This window comes from Haplochromis burtoni, unplaced genomic scaffold (assembly GCF_018398535.1).
Source record: "Haplochromis burtoni strain Fernald_Lab_line unplaced genomic scaffold, NCSU_Asbu1 Contig_293, whole genome shotgun sequence".
Classification (NCBI taxonomy): Eukaryota; Metazoa; Chordata; class Actinopteri; order Cichliformes; family Cichlidae; genus Haplochromis; species Haplochromis burtoni.
Genome location: NW_024582654.1, coordinates 147585 through 175098, shown reverse-complemented (window position 1 = coordinate 175098; position 27514 = coordinate 147585). Strand labels below are relative to the sequence as shown.

The window sequence follows — 27514 nt, the reverse complement described above, 5'->3', positions numbered from 1 at the left end:
GAAAATTGGAACATTTATTTACACCAGCTAGTAGCAGAGACATACCAATACCACAAAAAAATAAGGTTTAAAGTGAAAGGTGTTTGCAAAACAAAGGTCCAATTTTCTGTAAAGGTGTAAAAGGATCCCCCGCCCTCCTCTGGGGTCTTCAGAGGGTAGTGCTGTCAGATGTTTTACAGGACTGGCGTGAATCATCTGTTAATGTCTTAATAAGGTCCCAAGAAGCACAAGGTGTTGTAACAACAATAACATGGCACCAGCCAGCTGGACATCAAGCAGCCTTTTACAAAGCACACTTGATCCGTTTGGCACAAGGGCCACTAACATTGGCTGTCAACAGCAGATTAAGTTCCTGTGGGAGAGGGGGAGGTCGAGACCCTGAAACATCCATGAAGACATTTGCTGGGAATGACGTGTCACACTGAAAAGTCAGCGGGCAGACGTGTGTGTCGTGTTACCTGCTAAAAAAGATATGAATCTTCATCATCCAAATAAAAGTTTTTGCTTTCAGATATGATGCAAAATTGATTCATGGTGAAAAAACAAAACAGAACAAATGAAGGCAATGGATAGGACAGACCAACTGCTCTTTTAAACTCCAACAGTCTACATAGCTTTCCTAATTTACATTCATATATTTTTCTCTGTCACAATGAAAACATGAGTCAAAATCATTATTAAATATATTTAATAGAAATGCACGGAAAATATTAACAACCATATTGAAAAAAGGATCCATTACAGTATTCCACAAGCAGAATATTTTGACTGTTTCAATGCAGTGGGGGCTCCCAGTGAATTCCAAAACTGGAATCTCAACCCATGCTCAAGGTCATGGTTGGCAGTGCCAATAATAGTTGACTGTGGCCACATCCCAAGAGCACCACTTTGTATCCTGTTATCTTTGGACACTCTGATTGAAAGGAGTCTCCTGTGGGCCACAGAAAGTGAAAACCCCTGTGCCGCTGCACGTGTTCTTTAAGTTGGAGATTCAAAAGCATCTTAAACCACGCCACCTCTTTAGGTTAGTGGTCTGGTTCTAAAGTTCCAACTGAAACAACAGCTGGGTATAAAGAGAAGAGATATATGAGGAAAATTAAGCCTGTGACAGAATGATGACAGAAACTCTGTTAAGCTGAACTCAGTGGAATCACAGCCCATCATTCCTAGATGACTCCTCACAGCACCAGCCTGTCCTCCCCTCCCTCCTGGATGATCTGACCGATAGACTCCCGGTTCTTTGCCCTTATAAAGCACTGCCTCTTGCACTCCATCAGCTGCTCTAGGTCACGCCACATCTTCACCTGCTCCATGTTGGCGCTGTGGCTCTCCCTCACCGTCTTCTGTTCCTCTCGCAACTTCTGGAGACCACACGTGAAAAGAGATATTGGTGAAAAATACCCAGCGCAGACTCCGTTTGCTCAAAATTAAATGAACCCCAACATGATCACATTTGTGCCAACCTGGTGCAAACAAAAGTATGTTAAATCTGTCTCATTATGACATTCTACTGTCCTCTGTAGACCTGAGATAAAAACAACTGGCATTTATTCAAAGACAGAATTCAGATTTGATGCCATATGTGTTAATATAACCTCAACTCTGCAAACTAGATGCATATTTATGGCATTTCTAGAGAATTCTATAAAGAATTTGCTTGCACTTTTATAGAGTAATACATATAATTTACTGTTTGGTTTTGTGTCCTGATGTGAATGTTCAGGTGTATTCCTTACTATGCATTACGGTACTTTACTTCCAAAGCAAACTCTGTGAAACCACCTTGGCTAACCTGTGTGTCCTCAGATCATGTTCTTGACAGAATAAAGGAATATTTCCAAGTATTGACCCGTCCTAGAATCTGCTGGGTCAGCACTCGCTCAGCACACTTTTCTCACCTTGCCAAGTAACTCCTGTTCGGAAATATTCTTCATGTACACTTCCCTACAGTGAACAAGAGGAAGATTAGTAACATGTGTGCAACAGCCATTTCTCAAGCTGATTTCACTCCATGTATTAAAAATAAAGGTGTGTCATCACAACAGCAAGGAAACAGTGGCAGTAGATTAACTGGCTTTAGTGTAATGAGAGCCTGCTGAAATAAAAAAGGCCATTCATTTCGCAAGCAGCTGGCTGGCCTGGCTCAGCAGGCTCACCTCATGGCTTTCTTCTTCTCTTGCGGATCAGGAGACACGTAGGCCTTCATCTCCTCAGCTGCCCTCTGTATTTGCATCTCAAGGATCTGCCGAGGACAGAGAGGCACAGATCCGAGTTTACAGTTTGTCCCAGTGGGTGCTTGTGGGGGCAGGTGGCTTACAAAATGCTGCAGCATTGTATGCACTCATGTTTCTAATTTGGCTTAAAAACAGCGATAACAGTGCACAGTCTTTGGTCCTGCCTTAAGTAACTACTGTATCTTTTCAAAATACTTGCCTGTGACATGGTGTTGATATGATGGTATCGGTTTTCCTTCTGTGCCATCTCATCCCTCAGTGCTTTCACCTCCTGTGATTTAAAGAGAGGATGGGCGTTCTTATATAACCATGCTAAAGATCAAACATGTACTAACACACGGGAAAAAAAAGCACGTAAAATTTACCTAAACTGCTGTGCATATGAAACCCTTGCACTATAATAATTATACCTGCTCCAGTTTTGATCTGTTGCTCTCCAAACCAGCAGCACAGCTTTCATACTGTGCCTTCTTTTCTTCATACTCTTGGCCTAACTCCTATGAAGAATCCGAGCAGGACACACCGGAACAGAAAAGCAAATCCATTACTAGACAGTCAGAACTGAGACAAATGCACTATTATCAACACTCGTGTCCCGCTCACAGCACTGTTTAATGTCAACAAAAGATCCCAGCTGTAGTTTTAGCACTTTAACTTCTTACAGAGTCTATTTATGTCTTCCCGTTGCAGCTCTTCATTAACAGACGTGACCCATTGAGATGTAAGAGCAATTCTGGGCACACATGTAGGAAAATTAAATCCTCTGCTCTAGCTCAGGGATGCAGGATGCTTTCCCATTATACATTGATTTATGGATCACGCAAATTACTCCTAATGGACCTTGTCCATGGTAGCATAATATAAAAGTGAACTTCTACTTGTTCGCAGAAACAGAATTAGGACTCACCGAAGATATTTTGGAGCATGAATTACCCACTCTTTCTGAAAGTTATACTCTGTAATGAAAAATCCGTACCAAATTCTTGCCAGGATCCTTTTTCTGACAGGCTGGGTGCTAAACAGGGATGCTGCTTTGTCATGTGAGCTGAAGGTCCTTGTTTCGGTGTGGTCTTTGGCACATCAAACTGTCTTTACAAACACCGTTTGATGTGCCGTGAGGTTTCTTTGAAGTTCTCGTTTAATAATTCAGATGATGCTCACCTGACTCTGCTGTCTCAGTGACCTCAGTTCTTTAATAATTGGTGCTAGCGCAGACTTCTTCTCCACTATCATTGAGTTTAGCTTCTTCACCTTCAAAAAACACAAGATAACGGCACACACTGCATTAACAATAAAAACAAAACACAAAAAAGGAGTCCTACAATAATCACACACACATGTACCTTTGTATGCATTCACAGACTTAAGAGTAAACAGCAGGTAATACGACTGTGACTAATGATGAAGTTAGACAGCATTGTCAACCAGATCAACATTTGGAGAAAGTGCCTATAGCGTGTGTGTGTAAGTAGGTAAGTATTGACTGAAACATTCCAGATTTCAGTTTTATGGGTTTGAAATGCCATTTTAAAATTTTAGTGTAACAGCGTCCTTTCAGCATGGATCCAGGTATATTTGATATCATCATTAACAAGCAATCTCACAGTCTGCAGAAGTACACACGCTACCGAATTCATAAAAAAGTCACAACTGATGTCCTGGGCTTCCACACAAAAGGATGATGATGGAAGTTATGAACTAGCATTCTTGTTGTAACTTCCCATTACTGTTAACAATAAAATCAAACTTTCAGCTTTAATTAAATATCCCGAGCATCAACACAGAGGTTATTATTTGCTAACTTGTGCTGAATTTTCACTTGGCTGTAGTTATTTTAGACTTTCATAAACTCCCTAAAGGCCAAACTCCAGGGAAAGTGCAGATAAATAAATGGTGGCTAAATGAATAGTTCAAATAATGGACTGTGTGCGTGCATGCTGGTTCACTGTCCAGCTCAAGACAGGATCATAAATTTCACCTTTTCCCTGCTGTGGGAAAACAAAATGTGGGCGGTAAAAGAAGAAAAAAAAAAAAAGTCTATTACAAATTACAGTGAGCCTGTATCCACAATACAAGGGCCCTAAAACTGAATCAGCTAAATGGGCTTCAATCAATTAAACTGCAACACTGGTGCTTTTCTTTTCAGTGGCATATCATATTCTCCTACACACACAGACACACATTGTTAAAGTTAAAGTTATGCTTTAACTGACAACACTGGAGACAATCATGTCATTTAAGTTCACTTTATCATCAATGCTAACAGTATTTGTTGGCACATGTGCAATAAGCCTTTTACGCCTATGGTAGACACTGCATGCTTATCGGGGTTCTGTCTGTAACTGTGTTGGCTACATCCGAATGAAGATGTGAAGAACATTAAATTGGACATGCTCTGCTTTTCCTTATTTTCTGTCATAAATACAATGTTCCAATAGTGATTGCTCATACGCTCTTAGCAAGATGGCTAAAAGTTCAAATAATGAGGTACAAGTAACCCATGTCAATCAAAAGCTCAGAGTGCAGACTGCTTTAAACACTCAGTTGTTTCTTCTCCTGGCTTTATATGAACTCACTGAGAACAGACTAAATAATCGATAATCAGTATGTATCTATAGTAACTATTAAGCCTACAGTAAGTCAAAAAGCACTTCAGATTAAAAAAAAACCAAAAAGTATAGTCACCATTTCAGACATGTCATCCAGAGTGCGGCCCTTCTTCTCATCTAGCTCACTCTTGATGGCAGAAACCCTCTCCAGCTCTTCCTGAGTATCACTGTAGCCAGAGATACCCTTCTCAGCCTCCACGGCTTGCTTTAAAACACAGCACAAATAGTCAGATATTGTTTTTTAATGATTAGGAATATTGTCTTTGATTTCAGACATACCACCTAAATTCCCCAATAATTGGGATTCTGCATAAAATGCAAATTAATACAGAAAGCAGCAATCTGAAAATCTCAGAAACCCATATTTTATTCACAATACAACCAAGAAAACATACCAGCTGTTTAAACTGAAACATTTCACCATTTCAGGAACCAATCGTGTTACTGTCAACAGGTCAATAAATGATTGGGTATAAAAAGAGCATCGAGGAAATAAAAAAAGGGCAGAAAGGCAGAGGTAAACAGCCTAACAGCGGTAAAAATGGCCATGCTGCAGCATTTTTTGAAACATGTTACTGCAATCAAATTGAAAAAAGGCTAATATATTTCTTAAAATGTTCTCACGTTAAACATTTGATAGGTTTTAATACTCCATTTTGAATAAAATGTGGGTTTATGAGATTTGCAAGCCACTGCATTCTGTTTTCATTTACAATTTATACATTTCATGGAATTGGGGCTGAATATTGCTCCATGTAAAATTAACATTAACAGGGTGTCTGTCATTTGATCTCTGAAATGCATAAGGAGGTATGATGCTTTAAAAAAAAACGTCCATTGCTTTATCAAATCCTTGTGGGGGATGCAGACAGAGGAAGAGCAGCAGATGGAACCGTCAGAAATAGTAGCTCAGCCTGCGTCAGAGAGCCCATCAACAAGTCAGGTGCTGGGACCACACAAAGGTGTGAAGCCCTTTCTAGGAAACTTCTACCACTTCACTGTTAGCAGAGAGTATGTGAATGGGAGGATCAAGTGAAAACAACACATTTGGACTGACAGTATGACGAAGGGGGAGGAGGTGGGGCGGTTATTATATGAATATGACAGTTCAGAGAGGACAGCAGGAGCAGTTAGGAAGATTTCTCTGGTCCAGGTCCAAATACTAAATATTAAATTATTACTGAAGGGTGTCTTTAATGAGACTTCCCTCACAATAGCATCACAATAGTCTTCACAAAGTAACGTAAAGTTGTGAATCCCAGTCCTTCCTCTGCTTTATTGTAAATAAATGAATGATTCTACTTCTCTCACATGAAATTCAAAATCAGGAATTACCAGTTTCTGCTGGACAGCATCATGTCTCTGCTTGAGAATCTCCTCTGTGCGCTGCACGACTCCATAATCTGCTTTCAGCTCAGCGATTTCCTGGCGTTTCTTCTTGTATACTGTTCCCTTGCTGCGGAGTTTCGCCACTAATCGTTTCATCTTAGAAGAACAATGAAACAGAATTCGGCATTAGTCACAAATGCGAAGGAACACATTATGGACATGCCTGTAAGTCCTGGATAAACACATTTTGGGCAGATTGTTATTGCTTTTGGGTTTTTTGGTGGTGCAGTAATTAATACTGGAATTAAAACCAGCTGACAGATTGCATTATTGCGTTATTTGCGTGTTCTCCTAGTGGCTGCATGGGTTCTCTCCAGGTACTCCGGCCTACTCCCACAGTCCAAAGACATGCTTGTTTGCTTAATTAGTGAATCTGAATTAGCTGTAGCTGTGAACAAGATCATTTAGGCTACGTTCACACTGCAGGCGAAAGCGCATCAAATCCGATTTTTTTGACCCTATGCGACCCATATCCGATCATGGTATGACAGTGTGAACGGCACAAATCCGATATTTTCAAATCCGATCTGGGTCACTTTCGTATGTGGTACTGAATCCGATACATATCCGATGTTTCAGAAAGCGACTGCTGTTTGAACGGTCAAGTCGCATTAAATCCATCTTTTACGTCACTGACAGACGCCAATTATCAGCGCCGGTGAAGATAAGAACACTTTTATTTGTAGTGTGAATGAGCAGATAAAAAAAAAAAAAAAAATCGGATTTGATCAAAAAATCGGATTTGAGCATTAAGACCTGCAGTGTGAACGTAGCCTTAGTGTTACTCAAAGGTTGCATGAAAATACCCAGCAGCTCTATATTCAATATGTCCACTATGCCTCCTCTACACATGCCCAAACCATCCCCGCCTTACCTCTCTGACTGTCTCCAAACAACTCAACCTGACTGTACCTCTGATGTGTTCATTTCTAGTACTTCCCTCGCTTCCATCAAAGATTTTAGTATCAACTCTGGCACTTACAGCTCTGCCTCCTGTCTTTTTTCCAGTGCCACCATCTGCTAACATTAAATCATAGCAGGTGTCAATGCCGTCTTGTAAACCTTCCCTTTCTGCTATCCTAATGTCAAATGTCACCTCTGATACTCGTCCCCAGCTGCCCTGCCTGCACTCTCCTTCACCTCTCTTGTGAGCTGCTGCTCCCAGATATTTGAAGTCAACTACCTTTACTACCTCTACTTGCTACTTCACCTTTCCACCTGCCTCCTTCTCGAGTACACGTATCCATTCTGTCTTACTACTACCGACTTTTAGTCCTCTTCTCTCTAGATCATACCTCCAGGAAAGAAGACAAATTCCTTGTTTTCTTTCCTCACCAATTCATCTGGTAACTCTTCGCTACATTCTTCCTTCTTCAGCTTCCACCATTTAATCTTTGCCTCTGGCTTCACTTGCTTCTTCTTCTTAATGTGATCCTACAGACTCAGATTCTCCCTGGACCCCACCTTGCAGTATCCAAACTCTTTCATATTGTACCTTCTGCATAGAATATAGGCCATCTGCATGCACCTACCTCCACTCATTTACATCACCTCTTAAAGTATGTGAACACCACAGCTTTACCATTTGTCTTTCTGCATTTCTATCCTTAATACCATCCATGCCCAACACCACCTCCTCACCTCTGTCCTTCATCTACGTGTCCACTGAAGTCTCCTCCAAACACCACTCTCTCCCCTCTCAGCCACTTCCTTTCTCTTTTCTACCTAATATTCAATTTGTTGGACACACACACACACACACTGACAACATTCATCATCACCCCTTCAATTTCAAGCTTCAAGCTCATCATCCTATCTGATACTCTCTTCACCTCCACAACACTATTCACTTACTCTTCAGGCAAGCTCACCCCTGCTCATTTCTCTACATATCTACATTATGGGAGAACAGCTTGAGTATATCTCTAATGCTTCTGACCTTGTTTCCCTGTAAGTAGTCTCCTGCACAATATATCCACCTTCCTTTTTTCCCCATCATGTCAATCAGCTCTCTCCCTCTACCAATCATAATCCCTACATTTCAGGTCCCTATTCACACCCCCACACTCGTGCCTTTCCTTCCCTTACTACCTCCGAACACGCTTCCCCGGCCAGCAGTAGCGCAGTTTCCACTGGCACACTGCTGGCCAACAGTACTGGAGGTGGTTGTTGTTGACCTGGGACCCGACCAATCCGATATAGAAGTCTCACTCTTGATGACCTGCGTCTTTGATTTGGCAAAGAATTTGCGTCACCTGCACTTCCTGATGCAACCCTCCCCATTTATCTAATGTAAATATTGATTATAGGTCCTTCAAAATACCAAGACACATACATTTTGATATTATTGATGGTTCTGTGAAGCACATTAAAACCTGCTGTAACAAAGAAAGTGTAAAGTTGATATGGAAACTGCAATGAAAGAGGCCTAAACACAGTTTATATTTGGAGGCATGGTGTCCGGCACAGCTGTGATACTATGAAAGGCTACAGGAGAAGACAATGGCTTGAGCCAGGGGAGGGAAGGGATTAGAGAACAGCAGCGGCTGCAATGAGGAGGCCTGGAGGCCATGCTATGATCTGAAAGAGTCACCCGATCCTTTGAGATTCACAGCCAGCTATGTGCAGCAAACAGCTTCATCTGACAGAATAACTGCTTTAAGTGGATGCTCACTTACTCCCCACCCCAAACGTCTGCTGGGACACACTGAAACTCCTCCACAATGAAGAGCAGCTATAAATGAACACGGACACAGAAGAACAGCCCCAGAAATCACAGAATGTGCTTCATGCGGATCAATGCTTGTGTGTTTGTGCGCACATTTATTCTTTGTGTATTTTGGAACGTCAAGGGCAGACGTGACCGCAAGAGGAATTAACACAGCAGAATTATACTGCATAGTGTTCCTGACACTGTATCCCCAAAACAACTGCTGTTAAAATGGACGGTGGCTCATTCAGCAGTACACCCACACACATGCAGACCAGTTAACAAAACCCTCAACCGTGCAGCGTATGCTCCAAATAACTGCACGTGGGACAAACAGCAGGAAATCAAAATAAATCCACATTATTTCAAGTTTTTTAAAAAAGCGTTAGTCGGATTTGTGACTGAAGTAAGACTAAATTTAACCAGAGTGACGAGGATGCTGGTTAAAATGGTTTCTTGTTACTTTCCAACCAATGACGAACAGATGCCGTCATCCCCCCTCAGAGAGACCCTGCAGTTGGTGGGCGGCATGTGATGACACGTAATGGTCAGAATGGAAAATACCTCTGATAAAGTGATCATCTCCACTGTGGCTGATAGCCCGAAACTACAGGAGGAGTCTGATAAGCCGCGTTTGACAAAACATTTTCCATTCACTTCATTCATGTGTCGTCTCAAGGGCCTCTTTGTTTCTACAAACAGCTCTCTAATTTCAGTTAAAGAGTCTCAAATTGATTGTAATACATTTTCTTGACTAATGTAAAATATAATAGTGTGCCTGATACTTCACTGTTTCTAACTATATTTCGTGGTGGAGAGTTTGTGTCTATTTTTTGTGTAACCAAACATGTCCATTTGTCCCATTTGTTTAAAATAATGATGCAATATAATAACGTATTTTACTATTAATGTAGTTAATAGTTACATACAAAGTCACATTTTCCACATCAGCAACTTAATGCATTCCTTTGCCAACACAGTTCATGCAGCTTGTTCTGTGGTTCAAAAGGCTGCCATATAAAATGTGTTCCCTCAGCTGAGAATCTGCATCACTCTAACAGTACGCTCCCAGGAAAAGAATTTGCAAAAAAGTGCCGCGTTTCCATTTTACATTAAATGGAAACTCTGCTGTGAGGTCTGTTGTGTTTTCATCCTCTTTACCACTAACATAATGTCAATGCAGAGCTGTTCTGGCTTTGGTGCCTTTTGGGGAACAGCCTGGATTTCAACAGGTTTTGGGGCTCATTACTACATGCTTTTACTGGTTGTACTAACAATTTTGGGATGAAAATCGCAGTGTACAAAATCTTTTTTTGTTTTTGTTTTTAGGGATCATGGATCCAACTTTGGGCCCAGCAATATTGCTGTGCTGTGCTGGTGTCAGCTTTAGGAAACCATGGAAACTGATTCTAGAAAATTGAGCTCTGATGGTCCCAGCGCAGCTCCCATTCATTAGCATCTCTCTGCTCTTTCAGAGCAGTCACTGTCAGCTCTGTAACTTTAAATTTAGTCTACTGGCCAGCTGAGAAGTGATTACTCAAGTCTTTTTTGATTCAAGCGATTTTGTTTAAGTTTATTCTATGTTAAGTTCACTTCAACTGATTGGCATGAGTAAACCATACCACGTGTCTGAAAGGACAAGGAGTACATCTTGTCATGGGATATAAATAGAGAGCAAAGTCTCTATACCCAAAGACTGCTCAAGGTTTTTTTGTCCAGCTGACTTGAATTAGGAGACTGATTACACTAAAGATTAAGAAAAAGGCCAACTTTCAGGAAGTTTGTCCAGTACAATCCTTGTTCTGGACATTCTCTCTTTTGTGTTCTATTTATGACTGTGCATGGGAATGTGGGGGAGAGCAGGGAAAAGGGATAAGTAACATTAGACAGTGAGCCTGTCTGTGTTTGGATAAGAACAAAAATAGCCTCTTGTGTTTTCTGTGGATTGCAAATCTTCTAGCACTTTCTTTGATAAAGCTGAAGATGATAGCGGTGTCCTGTTTCTAAAAACTCCTTTTTTGTGGAGCCCCAAAAAAACAAAAAACACACACGCACACACACAAAAATCCCCAGCAAATATTGCAGTGAGTGTGTGAACCGGCAGTGTACCTCATCACCACGAATGACCTCTTCCCCATCTGAGCCTTGTGTCTGGTTTGTCCTCTGCCTCAGCTCCCTCTCTGCCGCAGCCAGCTCCTCCCTTGCTTCCTGAAGCTCCTCTGCCTTTGACTCCTTCCTTCGAGCGATGATGGAGGCCTACAAGGGTCAGATTATAGACGTATACAAACACGATAAATCCATGGAAAATATGAGAAAATGAAAGAGCTGAAAAAAACCCAAACATTTTTCCTATGACACACACTGAGAACAGAATAAAGATCACTAGTGTTCAGTCGTTGACCTTTCAAATGAAAAATATCTTAACCTATTTAGGAACAGATGGACAAAGGGATGAATGATTGTACAATATACATCTTTAGAGTGAAAAACCTTAAGAATTTGAGTTTTCTGAAATAAACACAGGGTCACAGTAAGATGTTTTGCATTCAGGCCTATCCTTTGGTCTATTTGCATGTTCTACGCACACTTATGCAAGCTCCATTTGCTCAGCAATCAATCTTTCCTCCAACTCTGTTATGAATATAATTCTGTAGTCCCTTTTGTGGATTCTGAAAGGTCTCTGTTCCATAAACATCCAAAATTTCCAGTTTGTATGGTGTGTGTACTATACTGGTGCCCCTTTTATCATACCACAAATTGCACATCCTGGATTCCTCTCCTCGTGTCTCTTACCATAGATGTGAGCAGAAGAAGCAATTAACAAAATGAGACATTGTTCCCTAAGAGCCTCATTTTAAAGTAATTAAATATGATGTTTGGCACAACTGTATCAAAATTTGTTTGGTTATTGCTCGGCTACAACTTTATATTATGATCTCAGAAGTAACAGTGTTCTTAACATGAATTACATTAAGGTTCCTTTTAACCTGTGGGAAAAAATGTAGCTGATTAAAGAGTCAAAACTAGACAGAACAATGAAAGATGACTGAAAGAATGAACACAGTCAGCACCTGTTGTCTGTAAAGGGAGAGTTTGTCATCCATGGGGTCATATCTCATCATCCTCTTCTCAATCAGCTGGTTTATCTGAGAATCTGCTTCTTTAATCTGTGAAAGAGGAAATTAAAGGACATTTAGAATCTTGAAGGTACACAAGCATAATACCAAACCCTGGTCCTCCAGACCTTGTCCTCCAGCTCCTGGAGATCAGCCTGGCCCATCGCAGGCTCTGATGCCACCTTCTGCAGGAACTGCACGGTGCGCCTCATGCCCTCCAGCTCCTTGGGAAGCTTCTCAGAGACCATGTAGGAGTTGATCTTGATCTCCTCTTCGAGTCGCTTCATTAAGCCTGAAAGAGACCAATCTTTTCTTTAAGCTATTTTAAACCTCTTTCAGGCATTCAGTGCCTAATATCAAAAATATATGGTAAAAAAAACTATTCTGCCAAAATGTTATTGTAGAAAGACAAGCGCTTATTAAATGTATACTAAACATCAGCAGCCCCATTTAGTGTTCCTAAAAAAATTTGTAGTGCGTCTGATTATTGACTTTAATTGTGCAGGTCCATCTCTGTCTGCACTGCAGTCGTTTTAGAAACTGCAAATGTGTAAATCTCTCATTTGGCTAAAGACGCCAACAGCAGATGAGAACAAAAGGTGACAATTTCACCATCAGACAAGCTCTATTAGAGCACTTCAAAGATCAGCATAATCAGAGGGTCTCAGCAGATGAAAGCCCGTTAGCAGAGAGACACCCGCATCACACTCTGTTGTGACCTTGAATCCACCCATCCAGCTGTATACATGGAGCAGGGACATGGCTACTCACTCTCTGGATTAGCATCTGCTGCAGCTTGTCGCAAATCCTTCAACTGCTGCTCTGATCTCAGCAGCCTCTGCTCAGCCTGAAACAGCTGAACACACAAAAACAGTCACAGATACAGGCACTGTCAGGAAATCAGAGCACTACTTTCATATGAAATCATCTTCCTGTTTTCTGCATTGATGTGCCAGTTTTCAGCCTATAAAATATCTAGAAACAATGAAAGTGAAAATAAAAAGAAGACTTTAACATGTGTTAGTCAGCCTGAGGCAGCAGTTGTGGATGTGTTTGATACCAATGAGACTGTGCGCCAACTGTTTGCAATGCTGTATCGTATTTTTTTGCTGTTGTACACTTCTTATGTTAAATGCTAAAATCTGACAAATGCAAAAATAGAAAACTCACTCAGCAAAGTAAGTCCTTCTAGAATCTAGTTTTGCCACCTGGCAGTCACACTGCAAATCCTCTGAGCACCAATTTGGCAAGTTATTTTAAAGCATTAAACTATAGACATTAGACTCATTTTATATCATTTGTTGCATACAGCTCATTGTGTGACCAGTGAAACTCCTCTTTTTTGTCAGTGTACAGAAATCTGTCACCTCAACTACCGTAAAAAAAAAAAAAGGGCTTAAATTGTAGAAATAATTGTATAAAATTACAGTAAAATTTCTGGTAGCTCATTGCCCAGAATATCCTGCATTTATAATTACTTGTTAATTCACAGGAAATATCCTTGTTCTGTTTTGTCATTGCCGTTTCTCTATTAGTTAATGACATTGGCGTATTATGAATGGTCATGGGTGAGGGCTACATCAGCAGGAAAAGCTGTAAAACTTACAAACAAACACAAAATTTATGCCCTCCTTTATAGTGTTCAAAGCCAGCCAGTGGGCCAGACTGGACTCTTTGGTGGGCTGATTCTGTGTGACAACGCTCACTAAACACTAACAAAAATAGTCACAGACAGATAATTATTATAGAATCAACAGCCAAAAGTGATAAAAAGGTGCTTACAAAGGTTGCCCAAAATGGCCCAAGATAAGGTTTCTAAAAGCTTTTCCCCAAGAAATTATATTTCTACGATCATTGTTGTTCTTACAGAATTCCTACACAGATTTCAGTTCAGTTTCTTTCTTGTGATGTATCAGCCAAAGCTAAACTGAAATGAAAACAAAAAACTAAAACAAACAATAAAAACTCTGTGAGCAGAAAACTCCACATTAAATCCAAACCCAGATTGTGCCAGACACAGTTTTGTTTTTTTAAACTCCACCGAGCAAGAAAGGAGAAGCAAAAGACTGAGAAAAGGCAGTGTGCATAACGGCCCACAAACTTGTTTAACTTGACTGTCATGACTTGCTAAAATATACTGTGATGAACAAAAGCGCTGATAAATGACACAAGTAATCCCAAGTATTTACCTGATTCTTTTGCTCTTGCTTCTGTTGAGTCAGCGCCTCCTCCCTCTCCTTCTCCACCCGCAGCTGCCTGGCCTGCTCCAGCATCCGCTGATGGTTAGACACCGACTCCACCTAGTGGAAAGAAAACACCATTCAGTGCTGCGGCAGTCATCGGAGGGTCAGCAAAAATAACTGCGACCCTCTGACAGAGTCAGGTTTCACCTTTTAACAGGGCCTGTAAGTAAGACCTAGAAATTCAGCACCTCATTACTTCTAGCCTTGTTAAGCAGCCTTGCAGCCTGTCACATCCCTGTCAGGTTTATTAGAGGAGCTGATAATATATGTTTGAGGTCATGTTTTCATTCCACAGTCAATTCTAAAGCCTTCCAAGCATTGCAGGAGTGCCGCAGCCTCCCAGAGCAGTCTGCCTTACCCTCTTCTTCAGCCTCTCCACACGTTTGATGAGCTGGTCTTTCTCTTCCTCCATGGCACTAATGTCCTGTTATTGCAGAAAAGATGAATTAATGTCATGAATGTCAGTTAAGCTTATGAAAAAGTTCTACTGTCATTTATTACACAACAAATATAAATTGAAATCATATGTGAGTTTCATACTGACGAAAGATTATAATCAGTAACTTCTAACAAGCAGTGTAGTAGTAGTAGTAGTAGTAAAGAGTAGTAAAGAGTAGTAAAGAGTAAAGCGCGACTACAGTGTGAAAAAGTGTTTGCACCCTTCCTGATTTTCTAGTGTTTTGCATAATTATCACACTTACATGTTTCAGGTCAAACACATTTTAACATTAGACAAAAATAACCAGAATAAATAGAAAATGCAGTTTTTAAAGGATGATTTCATTGATTAAGGGAGAAAAGTTTTTCAGACCTACCTAGTCCTGTGTGGAAAACTAATTACCGCTCATGTTAAATCAGAACCGGTCTGATGGCTGGAGCAGGCACAAATATCTTAAAAGACAACACATCATGCCACGATCTAAAGAAACAACCTAACCCTAACCCCAAAAAGAAAAAAGGCTGATGTCACATATAAAAATAATAATAATTAAAAAAAAAAAAAAAGGTACATTATGCCAACAGTAAAACCTGGAGGTGGTATTGTGATGGTTTGGGATGTTTTGCTGCCTCTGAACCTGGAAGTCTCGCAGTAGTAAATGGAAGCATTAATTCTGCCATCTACCAAAGCATCACAAACGAGAATGATGGCCATTTGTTCGTGACCTCAAGCTGAAGTGCCCTTGGATTTGCAGGAGGACAATAATCCAAATCACACCAGCAAGTCCACTTCTGAATGGCTTAAGAAAAAATAATAATAACTTTGAAGCGGCTTAGTCAAAGACCTGACCTGAACCCAATTGAGATGCCTTGAAAAGGAAGTTCATGGTCAAAAACCCTCCAGTTTCCCTGTGTTACAACAATTCTGCAAACATGAGTGGGCCAAAATTCCTCCACAGCGCTGCAGACTCTATGCCAGTTGTCGCAAACACTTGATTGCAGTTGTTGCCGCCAAGGGTGGCCAAACCAGTTATTAGGCTTAGGGGGAATCACTTTTTCACACAGGGCCATCCAGGTTTGGATTTTTTTCCCCCTTAATAATAAACACCTTCATTTAGAAACTGCATTTTGCATTTACGTGTGTTATCTTTGTCTAATACTTAAATTTGTTTGATGATCTGAAGTATTTAAGTGTGACAAATATACAAAAAATTTTTTTTAAAAAAAATCAGGAAGGTAGCAAACACTTTTTCACACCACTGTATTTGTTACCCTTCTTATTTCTGCTGTGGAGAAGCCTGAAGTCCTCAGCTGCTCACACTCCTTATGATAAGTCTTAAATCCTTCCACCAGCTCTTCATACTGTCAACACACATTATTTACCTTTTTATTAAAATAGCAGTTCCAGTAATCCAGGAGGTGTATGTATCTTTAATATGCTGACAAACCTGGTGATAAGTGTCATTGATGATATCATCCTGCAGAAAATCTGCAGGCACCTCGAGCTTAACAAGAAAACGAGCCAAGTAAGTCCTCTTCTTCAGCTCAGGGACTCTCTGCAGCAGCCAGTGGAGGATTGGGTGAATCACAGGTTTGCTGCCAGTCACCAGACCCTGTCTGAAGCTGCTTCTGCAGGGAGGGATGAAGGAGGAGAGCTGATTCAAACTGCAGAAGGTGAATGGTAAAACATGGAAGATCCACTGCTGCGTTTCACTGGTAGTGAGGTGATTACAAGATTTAAGGTACTTTATTTATGTGAATTCACTGTAAACAGTGAAAACTAAGGAAAAGGTGGAAAAAAATGAGAGCTCTATGAATGATGTGCATGTTGAGTTTAATTTTATCAATTAATTTAATTTGATTTATACAGTGCTAGTTCACAGCAACCATCATTTTATGGTGTTTTGTACCATAAGCTAACAACCCTACGATATTAAAGAGAAAAACAGAACAGCCCCATAGTCCTCTGTGAGCAAGCACTTAGTGACAGCAAGAAGAAAGAACTCCCTTTTAACAGGAAAGGATCTCTGGCAGAACCAGGCTAAGTGAGGTCAGCAATGTGCCAGAACTGGCTGAAGGGTGAGTGGAAACAAAATAAAGAGCATAGAGAAACAAGGGCAAAATACGAACAATTGGTCTTTTATACTTTAAGATTTTTCACAGGGCCCATTTATCAAAAGCCAAAACATCCTGTGTTTACACAGTTTTGAATCATCATTGTGGGCATGTCCCATATGCCCAGTACAAATGGGCATGTCCCATATGTACTGGTATGTACAATACCAACAAAACGTTCCACCAGGGGTGGGGACCCTTCCTGAAATTATTTGCAAGAGACACTTGAAGAGTGGAAAGAGATGAAAGAGATGCTCAGTGCACCATGATGGTTCAGGATCACCTGATCCAGCCGTGACTATACAAGCTTTAACAATAAATAAAATTTGAAGCCTAATCTACAAAGTCAAGAAGGTGTCCGTCTCCCAGAATTACCCTGAAACTATTTTATGTTATAGATGTTGAATTAAAAAAAACAAACTAACAAAACACTTTGAGTGAAACAAGAAATAGCGTACAACGACAATTTGTCAACATTATAAACATCAGAATTCGATAAGGCGAAATTTAGCTGAAAGTGCCTGCAGATACTTACACATCAGAGAGGTTACCAGGAGGTTTGTATTTCAGCATCCCCAGCAGAGCACATATTCTCTTCACAGTCTGTTCAGGCATTTCTTCACGGATGTCTATGGCTTGCTATAATAATAAACATCAGTGAGAGTCCCACGTTATTTCTATGAACACCACACATAATCACTCGGTGTTAACCCTGAAACAAGTGTAATGAACTTTAGCGTCTAGTGTTGGTAAAGATATCTGATAAATGTATCGGTTCACCTTTGGGTCGATTTCAGCCAGAACATCGTTTAAAATCTGCAAAAGCTGCATCGGTTCAAGTGAGTCAAACGTGATGAGATTGAAGTTCTTCTTGAATGGTTCCCTGTTCAGCTGTTCGACGATGAATTTCAACTGTTCGCTCATCTTGGAAAAGTGTGATTTGATGCACTTAGTGGCTCTTCTTTGCTTGATTAGCCAGCTAACGCTAACGTAACTACGCTTTCTGTCGTCGACTAAGTTAGCTTAGCACGCAAACCCGTAAAATAATTATTTAAAATCTTGCTGGTTGCGCAAAGAAGTCACTATTCAGAAATTATAACAACAATTGCAAAATCGTCTTACACAAGTTTTAAGCAGCTAGTTAATTAGCAGAAGGAAAAGCAACGGTTACTGTGGAAACCATAAAGACGGCGTCACTGATTGGTTGCTAACCGGAAGTCGCTCTTACGGTCCGTTCAAGAGTTGTGTTCAGCTAATCCAAAATATAGTTTTGGTTCAACGGACAAAACAGTGGCGGTATAAAAGTATTCTACAATCACTGGTCAGAGGAGTAAATGAAGAAAGCCTCAGTCTAGTGTCATTCACGATCGAAATATATGAGCGCAATGCCATATATAAACCCTTTGCCTGAGGTGAACATATCAAATAAGTTCAATTCTCCAAGCTAAAGTGAATAAAAACGCAATTTTCTTGAATATGTAGTGAGCATCAAGTTTAAAATTTAATTCCCGTGAGAATAGGAAGTGTGGTACGGACAGAATAACCGTAACTCCAACACAATGTTTAGACAGTCCTAAAATTTCAATAATCTGTCCGGTGTGTACCTGAACGCACCAACTTAAACATTTGAGCCGCCAGGAGGCGACATTTTCACATGTTAACTGTATTTCAGTTCTCTACACGCTGAACTTTGGTCGGATTAGCCCTAGTTTTCAGAACACAACTGAAAGGACAAGTGTGCGGTGTTGCAAAATATCACGCCAGGAGCTGGGTGGGAAAGAAGGAAAGATTAGTGTGTTTCTCAAAAAGAGGTCAGGCTGTATTTGCGCTTACAACAAAGTTTTGTGAACCTCGTTTTTTCTTCATCTATCTGAGATTCTGCACACACAACATCACAAAATCCTCACCATGTGGGACAGGCAGGGTTTCTTACTTTGAAAGTGTCACTTTGTCTTCTTTTATAAGACCACATATTTCGCAATAGTTGTGCTGTCATGCTAGTTTTCATTTCCTGGTGGATTTCTATTTTTCAGCTGTAACCGTCTGTACCTGGAGACAGTTTGGGGTTAAGAAGAAGCAGTTCAGAAAACCAGCAGTGTTCATTTTGATGTGTTTGCTGTTTAAATCACATTTCTGACTTAGCCCCGCCTCTCTCAGCTGCGACTGACAGAGGCAAAACACCAGAGAGCTGCAGGACTCAGTCTGACACCAAGCACAGAGGAAGGCAGACGATCTCCAGAGAACAGCGCAAGAAGGAGATCAAGTTGGAGAAAAGGATAACCTCGCATTTTGTTGGACTTTGTTAAACGGAGTAAAGCGGATTTGATTCTTATGATTGTGAGTAAAGACTGTAAAGTATGTTTTATTTCCCTTTTAAGTGGATTACTCTGAGAAACACCTTGAACTCGTAGCACGATGGAAGCTGTTGGAAAGAGTCAAGTTGAGCTTTGGAAATGCTTCTGCTGGTAGCTTATTGAACAGTTTGTGTCAGAGTAATAATGGTTGAGCCAGCTGGGTTTGTGGAAGCATGGAGAGCGCAGTTCCCTGAGTCTGATCCCCCTAGCATGGAGCTCAGCTCACTGGGGGACATTGAGCAGGAGTTGGACAAATGCAAGTCATCCATCAAACACCTGGAGAAGGAAGTAAACAAGGAGCGCTTTCGCATGATCTACCTGCAGACTCTGCTCGCAAAGGAGAGGAAGTCTTACGATGGGAAGAGATGGGGGTTTAAAAGGATGGCAGAGACAAATGATGAAGACAGCCAGAGGTCCAGCATAGATGAGGCAGGAGCAGAGGAGCAGCAGCACAAGTACAGGGGGCCTGGTAAGACAGTCAAGTGCAAACCTCATGCAGACATTGAGATGGATTGTGCCCCTGACAGCAAACAGAAGGGTGGGGTGTCACCTGTCCGCCAAGACTCTGAGCTTCCTGATTTCCCAGTGGGTCCGGGCTCGGTGGCAGCTCTTAGATCCAACTTTGAGCGCATCAGGAGGGCAAACTCCCACACAGCGGGAGATTGCAAGGGGCTGTCAGTGACAGGAGGCCAAGAGAAACCCTTCTACGTAAACATGGAGTATCATCAAGAGCGAGGGCTGGTCAGAGTCAACGACAGGGAGGTTTCAGACAAGATCAGCAGCCTGGGCTGTCAAGCCATGCAGATGGAGCGAAAGAGGTCCCTGCATTCACTCCCAGGGAACCTGTCAGCCGCCACGGGGGATATCAGCAAGGCCGTTCAGAGAGGCAGATCCACCGAGGGGAACTGCAGCTACAACGGGTCATATGAAGACTCCGAGGTCAGCCCACACCCCCTAAAAGAAGGCGAGGGGCGCTACTCTATGGGGAAATCTGAGCAGCAGCCGGTGGAGTGCCACGCTTACACCAGCGTGTATGTTGGGGGGATGATGGGTGATGGGGATATGCGAGTCATCCACATCAGGGACCACGGCACAGATGAGGACACGCACCTCACCTGGCCGAGGCGCTCCTACTCTCCAGGGAGCTTCGACGACGTGGGAGGAGGCTACACGCCGGACTGCAGCTCCAACGAGAACCTGACCTCCAGCGAAGAGGACTTCTCCTCAAGCCAGTCCAGCCAGGTGTCTCCCAGCCCCACCACCTATCAGATGTACAGGGAGAAAAGCCGTTCACCCTCCCAGCAGTCCTTCGACAGCAGCAGCCCGCCCACACCTCTGTCTCAGATTCGCCTGAAGCAGCAGGGAATGATTTCTGACACCTGCATCACTGGACTCCGCAAGGCGAGCCACATCTGGCCCAGTGATGGAGACTCCACCACGTCTAGCAGGACCTCTCATGACAACAGCATTCAAGGAGATCTAGGTAGGTCTCTAATACACAAATGTGGATGTGATCTGACACTTAAATTGAGTCTGGTGCATGAAGATGATACACATCCAAAGCCCGCTTTAATCCCTCTCTGAAACATGTCTGTCTGCCCTTGGTGGCCCAGATCCCGAATTAGTCAGTGATGTGTAAAATGCACCTGTAATCACTCAAATAAAGTCTCAACATTCTGTGCCTGATACACTAAATCCGTCCTAAAACGTTTCCATAACCCAGAGGACTTTTCAACAGCCTTACTTATCTTTTGCGATAAAAGTTGCCTTAAAAAAGGAGGCTAGGTTTAATGAAGATTCATCTTCTTTTGTTAGTAGAGCTTTATTTCCTCCTCCTCACAAGCCTCATCCGTACTGGTTGGCTCTGTTAGGCTCGATCATCAGCTGCCATCAGGCTGTTTGTGAGCAAACTGTGGCCCTAGTGTGCATATCCCGAACAGCAGAACCTTTGCACTTCTTTGAGCAGGGCTTTCTTTACCCTTTTGTAAGCAGGCTTGCCCTCTCCTTTTCACCCCTCTCTGCTCTTTGCCCCACTGAGTGCTGCAGTACTCTCGCAGAGATGCTCTGGCTGAGACAGCATCTGCCCCCTGGGGCTTCCCGGTCGCTCAGCCCTATCCACCCTGAGTGTTTTTGTGTCAGCGCGCATCAACGTTGTTGTCCTTAGTGTGGTGTAATTAACTTAAAGGGGTTTGTCTAGCGTGATAAATTTAGGGCGGTTCTTTGTTACGGGTGGTGGGTTGGAAAAAAGCGCTGACAACTCGCTCAACGAGGAGGATCGAGGGGGCTTTAAGTGTGTCATGTGGCTTCCACTCAAAACACCCGCCATCGGTGTTTCCTGTTGTTATGCTCCAGCATAATAGGAGAATCACTCACTGAGCAGCAGTATTGACATGTTAACAATATAACATTGTTAGGAGGGATAAGGAGAGTGGTTGGGGTAACTTGGTAATACCAAGGACAGAAGGGCAGGCGGGAGCATTTGTCATAATAAAAGATACACAAGGACACACATCATCGCTGGTTGAGGCCAGATCCTCACCCAAGACTGATTGGGAAGCAGAGTGCTTGTTGGAAGATTGGAGCTAGAAAACTGTGTGTCTCTACCCCCCCAAAAAAGAAGCATTATCCACTCAGGGTCAGATTAAGCAGATGAGCAGAGTAGTGTGTTTTTGTTACATAAGGTGATTCGGTCTAAAGCTCTTTGACAAAAAGCATGTGACAAGTGAGCAGATCGCCTGTGATATAATCAGCATGAAGTGAGAGCCAGCACGCTGCTCGGATGACTGAAATGCATAAATCCATTCGATCTGGGTCTGCATCATTCCACCGTCGTGCCATGTGTCGCTGAGTCCTGTAAGCATATTGTCAGGATGGCTGCCTCTGGTCATTTTTTAAACTCATCCTGCTACATTTATGTATAAAATTGCAAATCAATACTCATTAAAGCTGCAATAAAGCAACTTAGTATCTCATGATCAACAAGAACAAAAAATAAGTGATGCAGTAGAAACTGATGCAGTAGAAATTGATGTAGTAGTGGCTGAGGTAGCCTCCAATACCCATAATGCACCTGTAATCATTTTCTTGTTATATCCTTTTTGTCAGATAAAAATGCCCTTGACATTCAGGGGCTGTGACTGTAGCAGTGTAGGCAGGGGCAAAGTGCATCTTCTCTGCACATCTCACACAATCAGTGTGCCTGCTAGGCCACAGTCACAAAGGGCTAGGGACTGGTTGGTGACTGCCTGGCAACCACTGGTTGCTAGGGAAACATTAGTATTCCCAGACTGGTTGCGAGTTGGTGCTGGAAGTTGCTGTGAAGTCAACTGCTGAGCCCCAGTCAAGCAAACTGCGACGAGCATATAGCTCCTGTGGATAAAGTGTAAGAGTTGTTGGAGCGTCCAAAAGAAGTTGAGATCAAGCGGCAGCTTTCGGGGCTAAGAAGTGAAGCCAATGAAGACATTTATTAGCAAAATGCTAACTTGTTATAGGTTTCCCTATAAGAAAAAATAAATAACATAAATGTTTTATTTTAATTTGGAAATATCATTGGTATTTTATTTTTGAAATAATTTTTTTTTTTTTTTGTCAAGAAGCAGTTAAGCTCCATTTAGCCCTGTACCTCTGTAGATAACCCTAGCTAACCAAGCTAGCTAGCCTACACTGCTAATTTGGCATTCCACTTTATCATCCAAATATGAAAAATTAAACAAGATGTGATGGCCAAAATACTATATCTGAAGCTTTAAAACAGTAGTCCACAAACGAGTGACGGCAAAGTGGCTGCTTCCATCTTTTCTTTACAGTCTGTGTTCAAGGCTCACTACTAGTTTTTCCAGGTACCTCCAAATGTTGCTCCTTTCCCTACTGTGTAGGTGTCACACGGAGTCAGCACACAGCTCTTGTCACAGGCCTAAACAGCAATGTTATTGTAGTTAATTAAAAAAACTCAAACTAGGTGTAAGAAATCTCTGAAACTGAACCGAACCGAAAGCAAAAAACCTAATTAAATAAAAACTAATTAGCAGTTACAAAGGTTTGGACTTTCTATGCCAAATAGTGCATCCCATGACCAATCAACTGACCTTTTGTGTTTCCCTATTTGATACGTAATGCCTGTTTGACACTTTGACTACAGAAAGAGTCTGAAGTGCAGCCTTTTTTTTTCTTTTCTTCAGAGGAGACATGTTGCTGACATAATGGCAAACCTGTGTCATGTGGACCTTGCTTTGTGGATTACCAGAAGTCTGGATTTCATGTTGTAATAATTTATTTATTTTTTGCACGTTGTTAAGTTAGTCCTCAAGCAGGGAGCTGGTTTGAGGCCAGCTTTTGCAATAAATTGCTCTTTGTTGTGGTTCTTGACTTTCAGGGAGCTGCTGGAAAGTGTTTTTTCTTGTTGCATTTATCACAAAGCACTGCGGCATTGACTAAAATCTCTTGAAACGACTGAGTAAAGAAGGCTTGTAAAGGCGCTTTATGGTCCAGTTAGCTGCACATTCTGTAACCATTAGACAAACTGCCATATACTGCACATGTTTGGGTGGTGGTAGGGGGGGGTTTTCTGCACTCTGTCACCATGTCATTTCGCAGGGTCCGTGCTGCTGTTGTGGGAGTGCCGTAGTGGCAGTCCGCCTGCGCCTGGGGAAAAAATGAGTGACTTACCGTTAGTGACACCTCCGAACTTCTCTAAACAAACGCGTGCTTGTCCTACTGTGTCTCAGCTGTGAGAACTCTGTGAAATGGCCAGTCTAAAATTGACGCATCTCAGGGGACTTTTTCCTATGAATAGAAGAAATAAGTGTTGTCTCCTGGTTTCTGGTTTAACTAGGCCAATTGTCAAGCCTGACTGTGAATAGAGCTGCTGATTAGCTGTGGACCTTTAAGGAGGCCAGCTCTCTTATGGGTTTATTTTGCCATAATTAATTATCATCACAACGCTGACGTGCCTGTGGCTAAAGAAGAGTCTGGGTGTGTAGACTGTCTCGTGGTTAATGTGTTATAGTGAGAGGGCGTAAAAGAAAAAGGTCAGCCAAAAGGGAAAATGATAAATCTCCCATTAGTTTAATCGTGATCCTCTCTGCAAAAACCAGGAGATTGTCTTTTAGGATGCTTTTAGCCCGAGCCTGCCTCAGTCAGGACATGGCACCGTTTCTGAGCGTAGATGGGCTGTCTGCTGTCGCTGTGACATTAATAGAAAGTGTCTATCTGGAAGGTGACTAACGTTCGTCTGATTGCCTCAGACCACCACTTGCTGCCTCAGCAGGAGTCACACCGGTCCTCCGGGTAATTGTGGACTCATAAATATTTGAGGTTCCCCGTGTAAGCCCAGACAGGCCTATCGTTGCACCTACGTATCAACATCTGAAGTTTGGTGGGTAAAGAAGGGGAAGAAGTCAGCCTCTCCCTTTCCTTAAGTAAATGTAAGCCTACAAGAGGGAAGTGCTGGCAGCTCTTGAGGGCTGCCAAGTCTGCCTTTGTGTGTGCGTGTATGTGTGCGTGAGCAAGTGAGGCACCTGTTCTTCTGTGCAGTGTACTGGGTAAAGTGGTCAAAAGCTGGCAGGCCATCAGTACACCAGGCCAGGCATCGCCAGCTGCTCTCACAGTAAAAGCCATGAATGGCCTTTTGTTTCTGTCAGAAAACTCAACAAAAACATTTGTTTCGAAACTATGCAAGACGGTTCACTTTAGGTTTTCCTCAAGCTCCTCTGTGCAGTTACTAACATACATGCAGAGGAAAGGCTCGGGCCTGTTTACGAGCCTCCTCGGGCTCGGTGATCCTCCCTCGTGCTCAGCCTCAGCCCTGTGCTCCTGCGGCTTCAGCTCTCCTCAAAGGGCCCTCTGTGCGGCTGGCTGGCAGGCCAAGTGTTTATGGAATTTCTCAGCTGTTTGTTGGGGTGTGAGGGGAAGTGGCTAATGAAATGTAATGTGCTAAACGAGTTCACCTCTGTCACAACGGCCTGACCCATGGTGCTTGTGTCAACCTTTCTTTCCTGTAGTAGAACGTTTATTTTAGGCAAAACATTCAGTGGCGAAGTAGAAGAGGCAGCAGTATCAGAACCAAAAACCCTTGTTAATCATGCTCGTGTTTTAAACTTTATACTTCCGGTTAGTAACTTTGAGCTGGAATAACACAAACCTTACTGCAGTTTTCAAAGTGTTGTAACTTCCATGAAACCATCTGAATCTGAGATGATTTGATTCTTTTCTGCCACGCGCCTGCACTCAGGTACAGTTTACCTTAAGGCGAATTCGCTGTAAAAACGTGTGTTGCTAGGCAGAATACCGCTGGCCAGTCACATCAGAGCACATCAGGTGAGGCCCATTCGCTAATATTTAATTCTATTCATACATGCAAATGAATATTTCATTACACCAGGAGGTCACTTTAATTTTTTTCTTGTCACTGCTTACATTTCTGAAAACTCTGCCCGTTATCAGTATGTGATGAAAACTCAGCAGTTATATTTGTGTCTGCTACAAAGCACAAACTTGAAGGTGTCATCCTGAAAAGTCACAATAATTGGCAAATGAAATAAATCCTGCTTCGTGTTAATTATTCCTCGCTGCTGGACTTGAGTTAATCTTTTTGCTCGCCTTTGCACCGTTGTGTGTTTATTTACCCGGGCTGGAACTGTTATCGGGGCTTTTATTTGCTCTGTTATGCGGCACATTACAAGCTGCAGTGTGTCCACCCCGAGCTATTTCTACATACGTTGATTAGTAGGTGTGCCGTGTTTGGCGGCCCAGTTCTGACCTACACCGCTCGATGACTGGCACTAATTTTAGGCTGCCCCACAGCAGATCATAGGCGAGTGCTGATGGTCTTCAATGCGTTCCACAGGCCTGTGGTTTAAAGGACCTCCCGGGCCAGCAGGCACTCCACACGAGCCCAGATGTGATGATGAATTGACGGATAAAATTTTTACAGTTTGAATGGCCTATTAGGGGCAAGGAAATCTTAACCGAGATATTCCTTCATTTATCTGAAAGAAACACCGCAAATCTCTGAGAATAACCTCACAGACGTCACAAATGAGCAAAAAAATAAAAAACATAATCAGAAATTCTTTGAGATTTAAGTAACAAAATTTATGATTGAGGGGATGAAACTGCTTTTCTTCCCCTCTCACACACCCAACTTTAGTTTACTGGGTTTGATAAACCTCATCACACCACAGATACATCCTTTCTGCTTACGCCCATAGACTGTATATAAAAGATGGGCACTAGTCTCTGTGTGTTAGAACCTTAGCATTAGTGTTTAGGCCCCTGGGCATGTTGCCTTTTTTCTTTCTTTCTTTCTTGACATATATGGACCAAAGAGCAAAGTTCTACGTTACCAGCTAGCTACAAAACTTTGTTAGCTCATGTTAGCACGCATTTAAAGTTTTTCAGAAGAGCTTTGATGTCAGATATAACATGCATTTTTTTTTCACATGAATTACTTTAATCTCAAAAACTGTCATGTTTTTCTTAGAAATGTCAAAATCCTAAATTCTGAGGGCATTTTTCCTCTGATAAATTGCAGTATGAGGATAAAGTTGCTTGTTGCTAATTATCGTCTGCTGTGATAGACGGATATCAAAGTCTCAGACTCTGTATTCCGATTATCCTGTGTCACCACATATCGTAAAGTCCATCTCAACTTGCTATGAAGTGGGGTCACCACATCAGGTGCTTGAAAGGCTGTCACCCTTTGACCGGCCCCAGTGTTTGCCCTCCTTATCACCGCTGTTTCCCGAGTGACTCCACAGATCAGAGGAGAATCCATTTGGAGCCATAAAGTGGTGCTAAGCTTTTAACAACCTCTCACATTGGCCTCTTATGTTTTTTCTAGAAGTGATACTTTCCTCTCCAGATCTATACAACAGCTGTAGAGGCAACAGAAAGGCCGTCCTTTAGCATATCTTTTTTTTTTTCAAACTTTGTAAATAAATTATGGATGCTTACTGTAAAATTTCAGTTCCAGCCTTTTCTGAGCCAAATAGTCCATTTGATATGTGTGCGTTTATTTATGGGAGCTTGTGATCTAAATTCTATCCATCCTTTGACTGAGATTTTGGTGGATAGTCAATATGTTCACAGCGGGGTCCAGTAATTGAGGATTGACTCAATTTGTCTTTTCCCAGCATTGAAATGGGCAAATATGGATGCTATCATTCTAGTTCCAAGGCTCGATCAATAAACCTCTTTGCCCTCTAAGTTTTATTTTTGGGAGCTGCTGTCTGATAATTTCCCCCATCGGTCAAAAAGAATTGAAATTTTACCTGTGATACTTTCAAACAATGACATTAATTCACACA

General features: G+C 42.0%; 2 protein-coding genes across 3 annotated transcripts in view; one reads left to right on the top strand and one right to left on the bottom strand.

Moving 5' to 3' along the window:
• Positions 1–677: 677 nt before the first annotated feature.
• On the bottom strand, positions 678–18938 carry ift81 (intraflagellar transport 81 homolog). Of its 2 annotated transcripts, none has more exons than XM_042227965.1 (19): positions 18788–18938; positions 17635–18621; positions 17390–17493; positions 16188–16368; positions 16012–16101; positions 14660–14725; positions 14248–14358; positions 12830–12914; positions 12187–12350; positions 12014–12109; positions 11052–11198; positions 6179–6328; positions 4920–5048; positions 3396–3485; positions 2645–2731; positions 2434–2505; positions 2157–2242; positions 1899–1944; positions 678–1361 (listed from the first exon to the last, which is right to left on the bottom strand). In XM_042227965.1, exons 2-19 carry the CDS (start codon positions 17776–17778, stop codon positions 1179–1181), a joined length of 2031 nt encoding a protein of 676 aa, XP_042083899.1. In that variant the 5' UTR covers positions 17779–18621; positions 18788–18938; the 3' UTR covers positions 678–1178. The 2 variants fall into 2 exon arrangements, with proteins under 2 accessions (XP_042083899.1, XP_005940603.1); XM_005940541.2 differs by having other exon boundaries at positions 18762–18919.
• A 40-nt stretch (positions 18939–18978) lies between these two features.
• The window catches only part of si:dkey-91m11.5 (BCR activator of RhoGEF and GTPase), a 31057-nt gene continuing 22521 nt past the window's right edge, over positions 18979–27514 (top strand). The window contains exon 1 of the mRNA XM_005940543.3: positions 18979–20691. Within this exon, the coding sequence (XP_005940605.1) occupies positions 19353–20691 (1339 nt within the window). The 5' untranslated portion in view covers positions 18979–19352. The remainder of the gene's footprint in view (positions 20692–27514) is intronic.

What these genes read in the sequence shown, in the direction of transcription:
- ift81 (XM_042227965.1), bottom strand. Translation starts at nt 17,778, where the DNA reads ATGAGCGAACAGTTGAAATTCATCGTCGAACAGCTGAACAGGGAACCA. An exon ending in TGGAGAGGCTGAAGAAGAGG is followed by an intron (nt 14,359 to 14,659) that starts GTAAGGCAGACT and finishes TCTTTCCACTAG; the next exon opens with GTGGAGTCGGTGTCTAACCA. An exon ending in AGGTCATTCGTGGTGATGAG is followed by an intron (nt 6,329 to 11,051) that starts GTACACTGCCGG and finishes TGTTCTTCTAAG; the next exon opens with ATGAAACGATTAGTGGCGAA.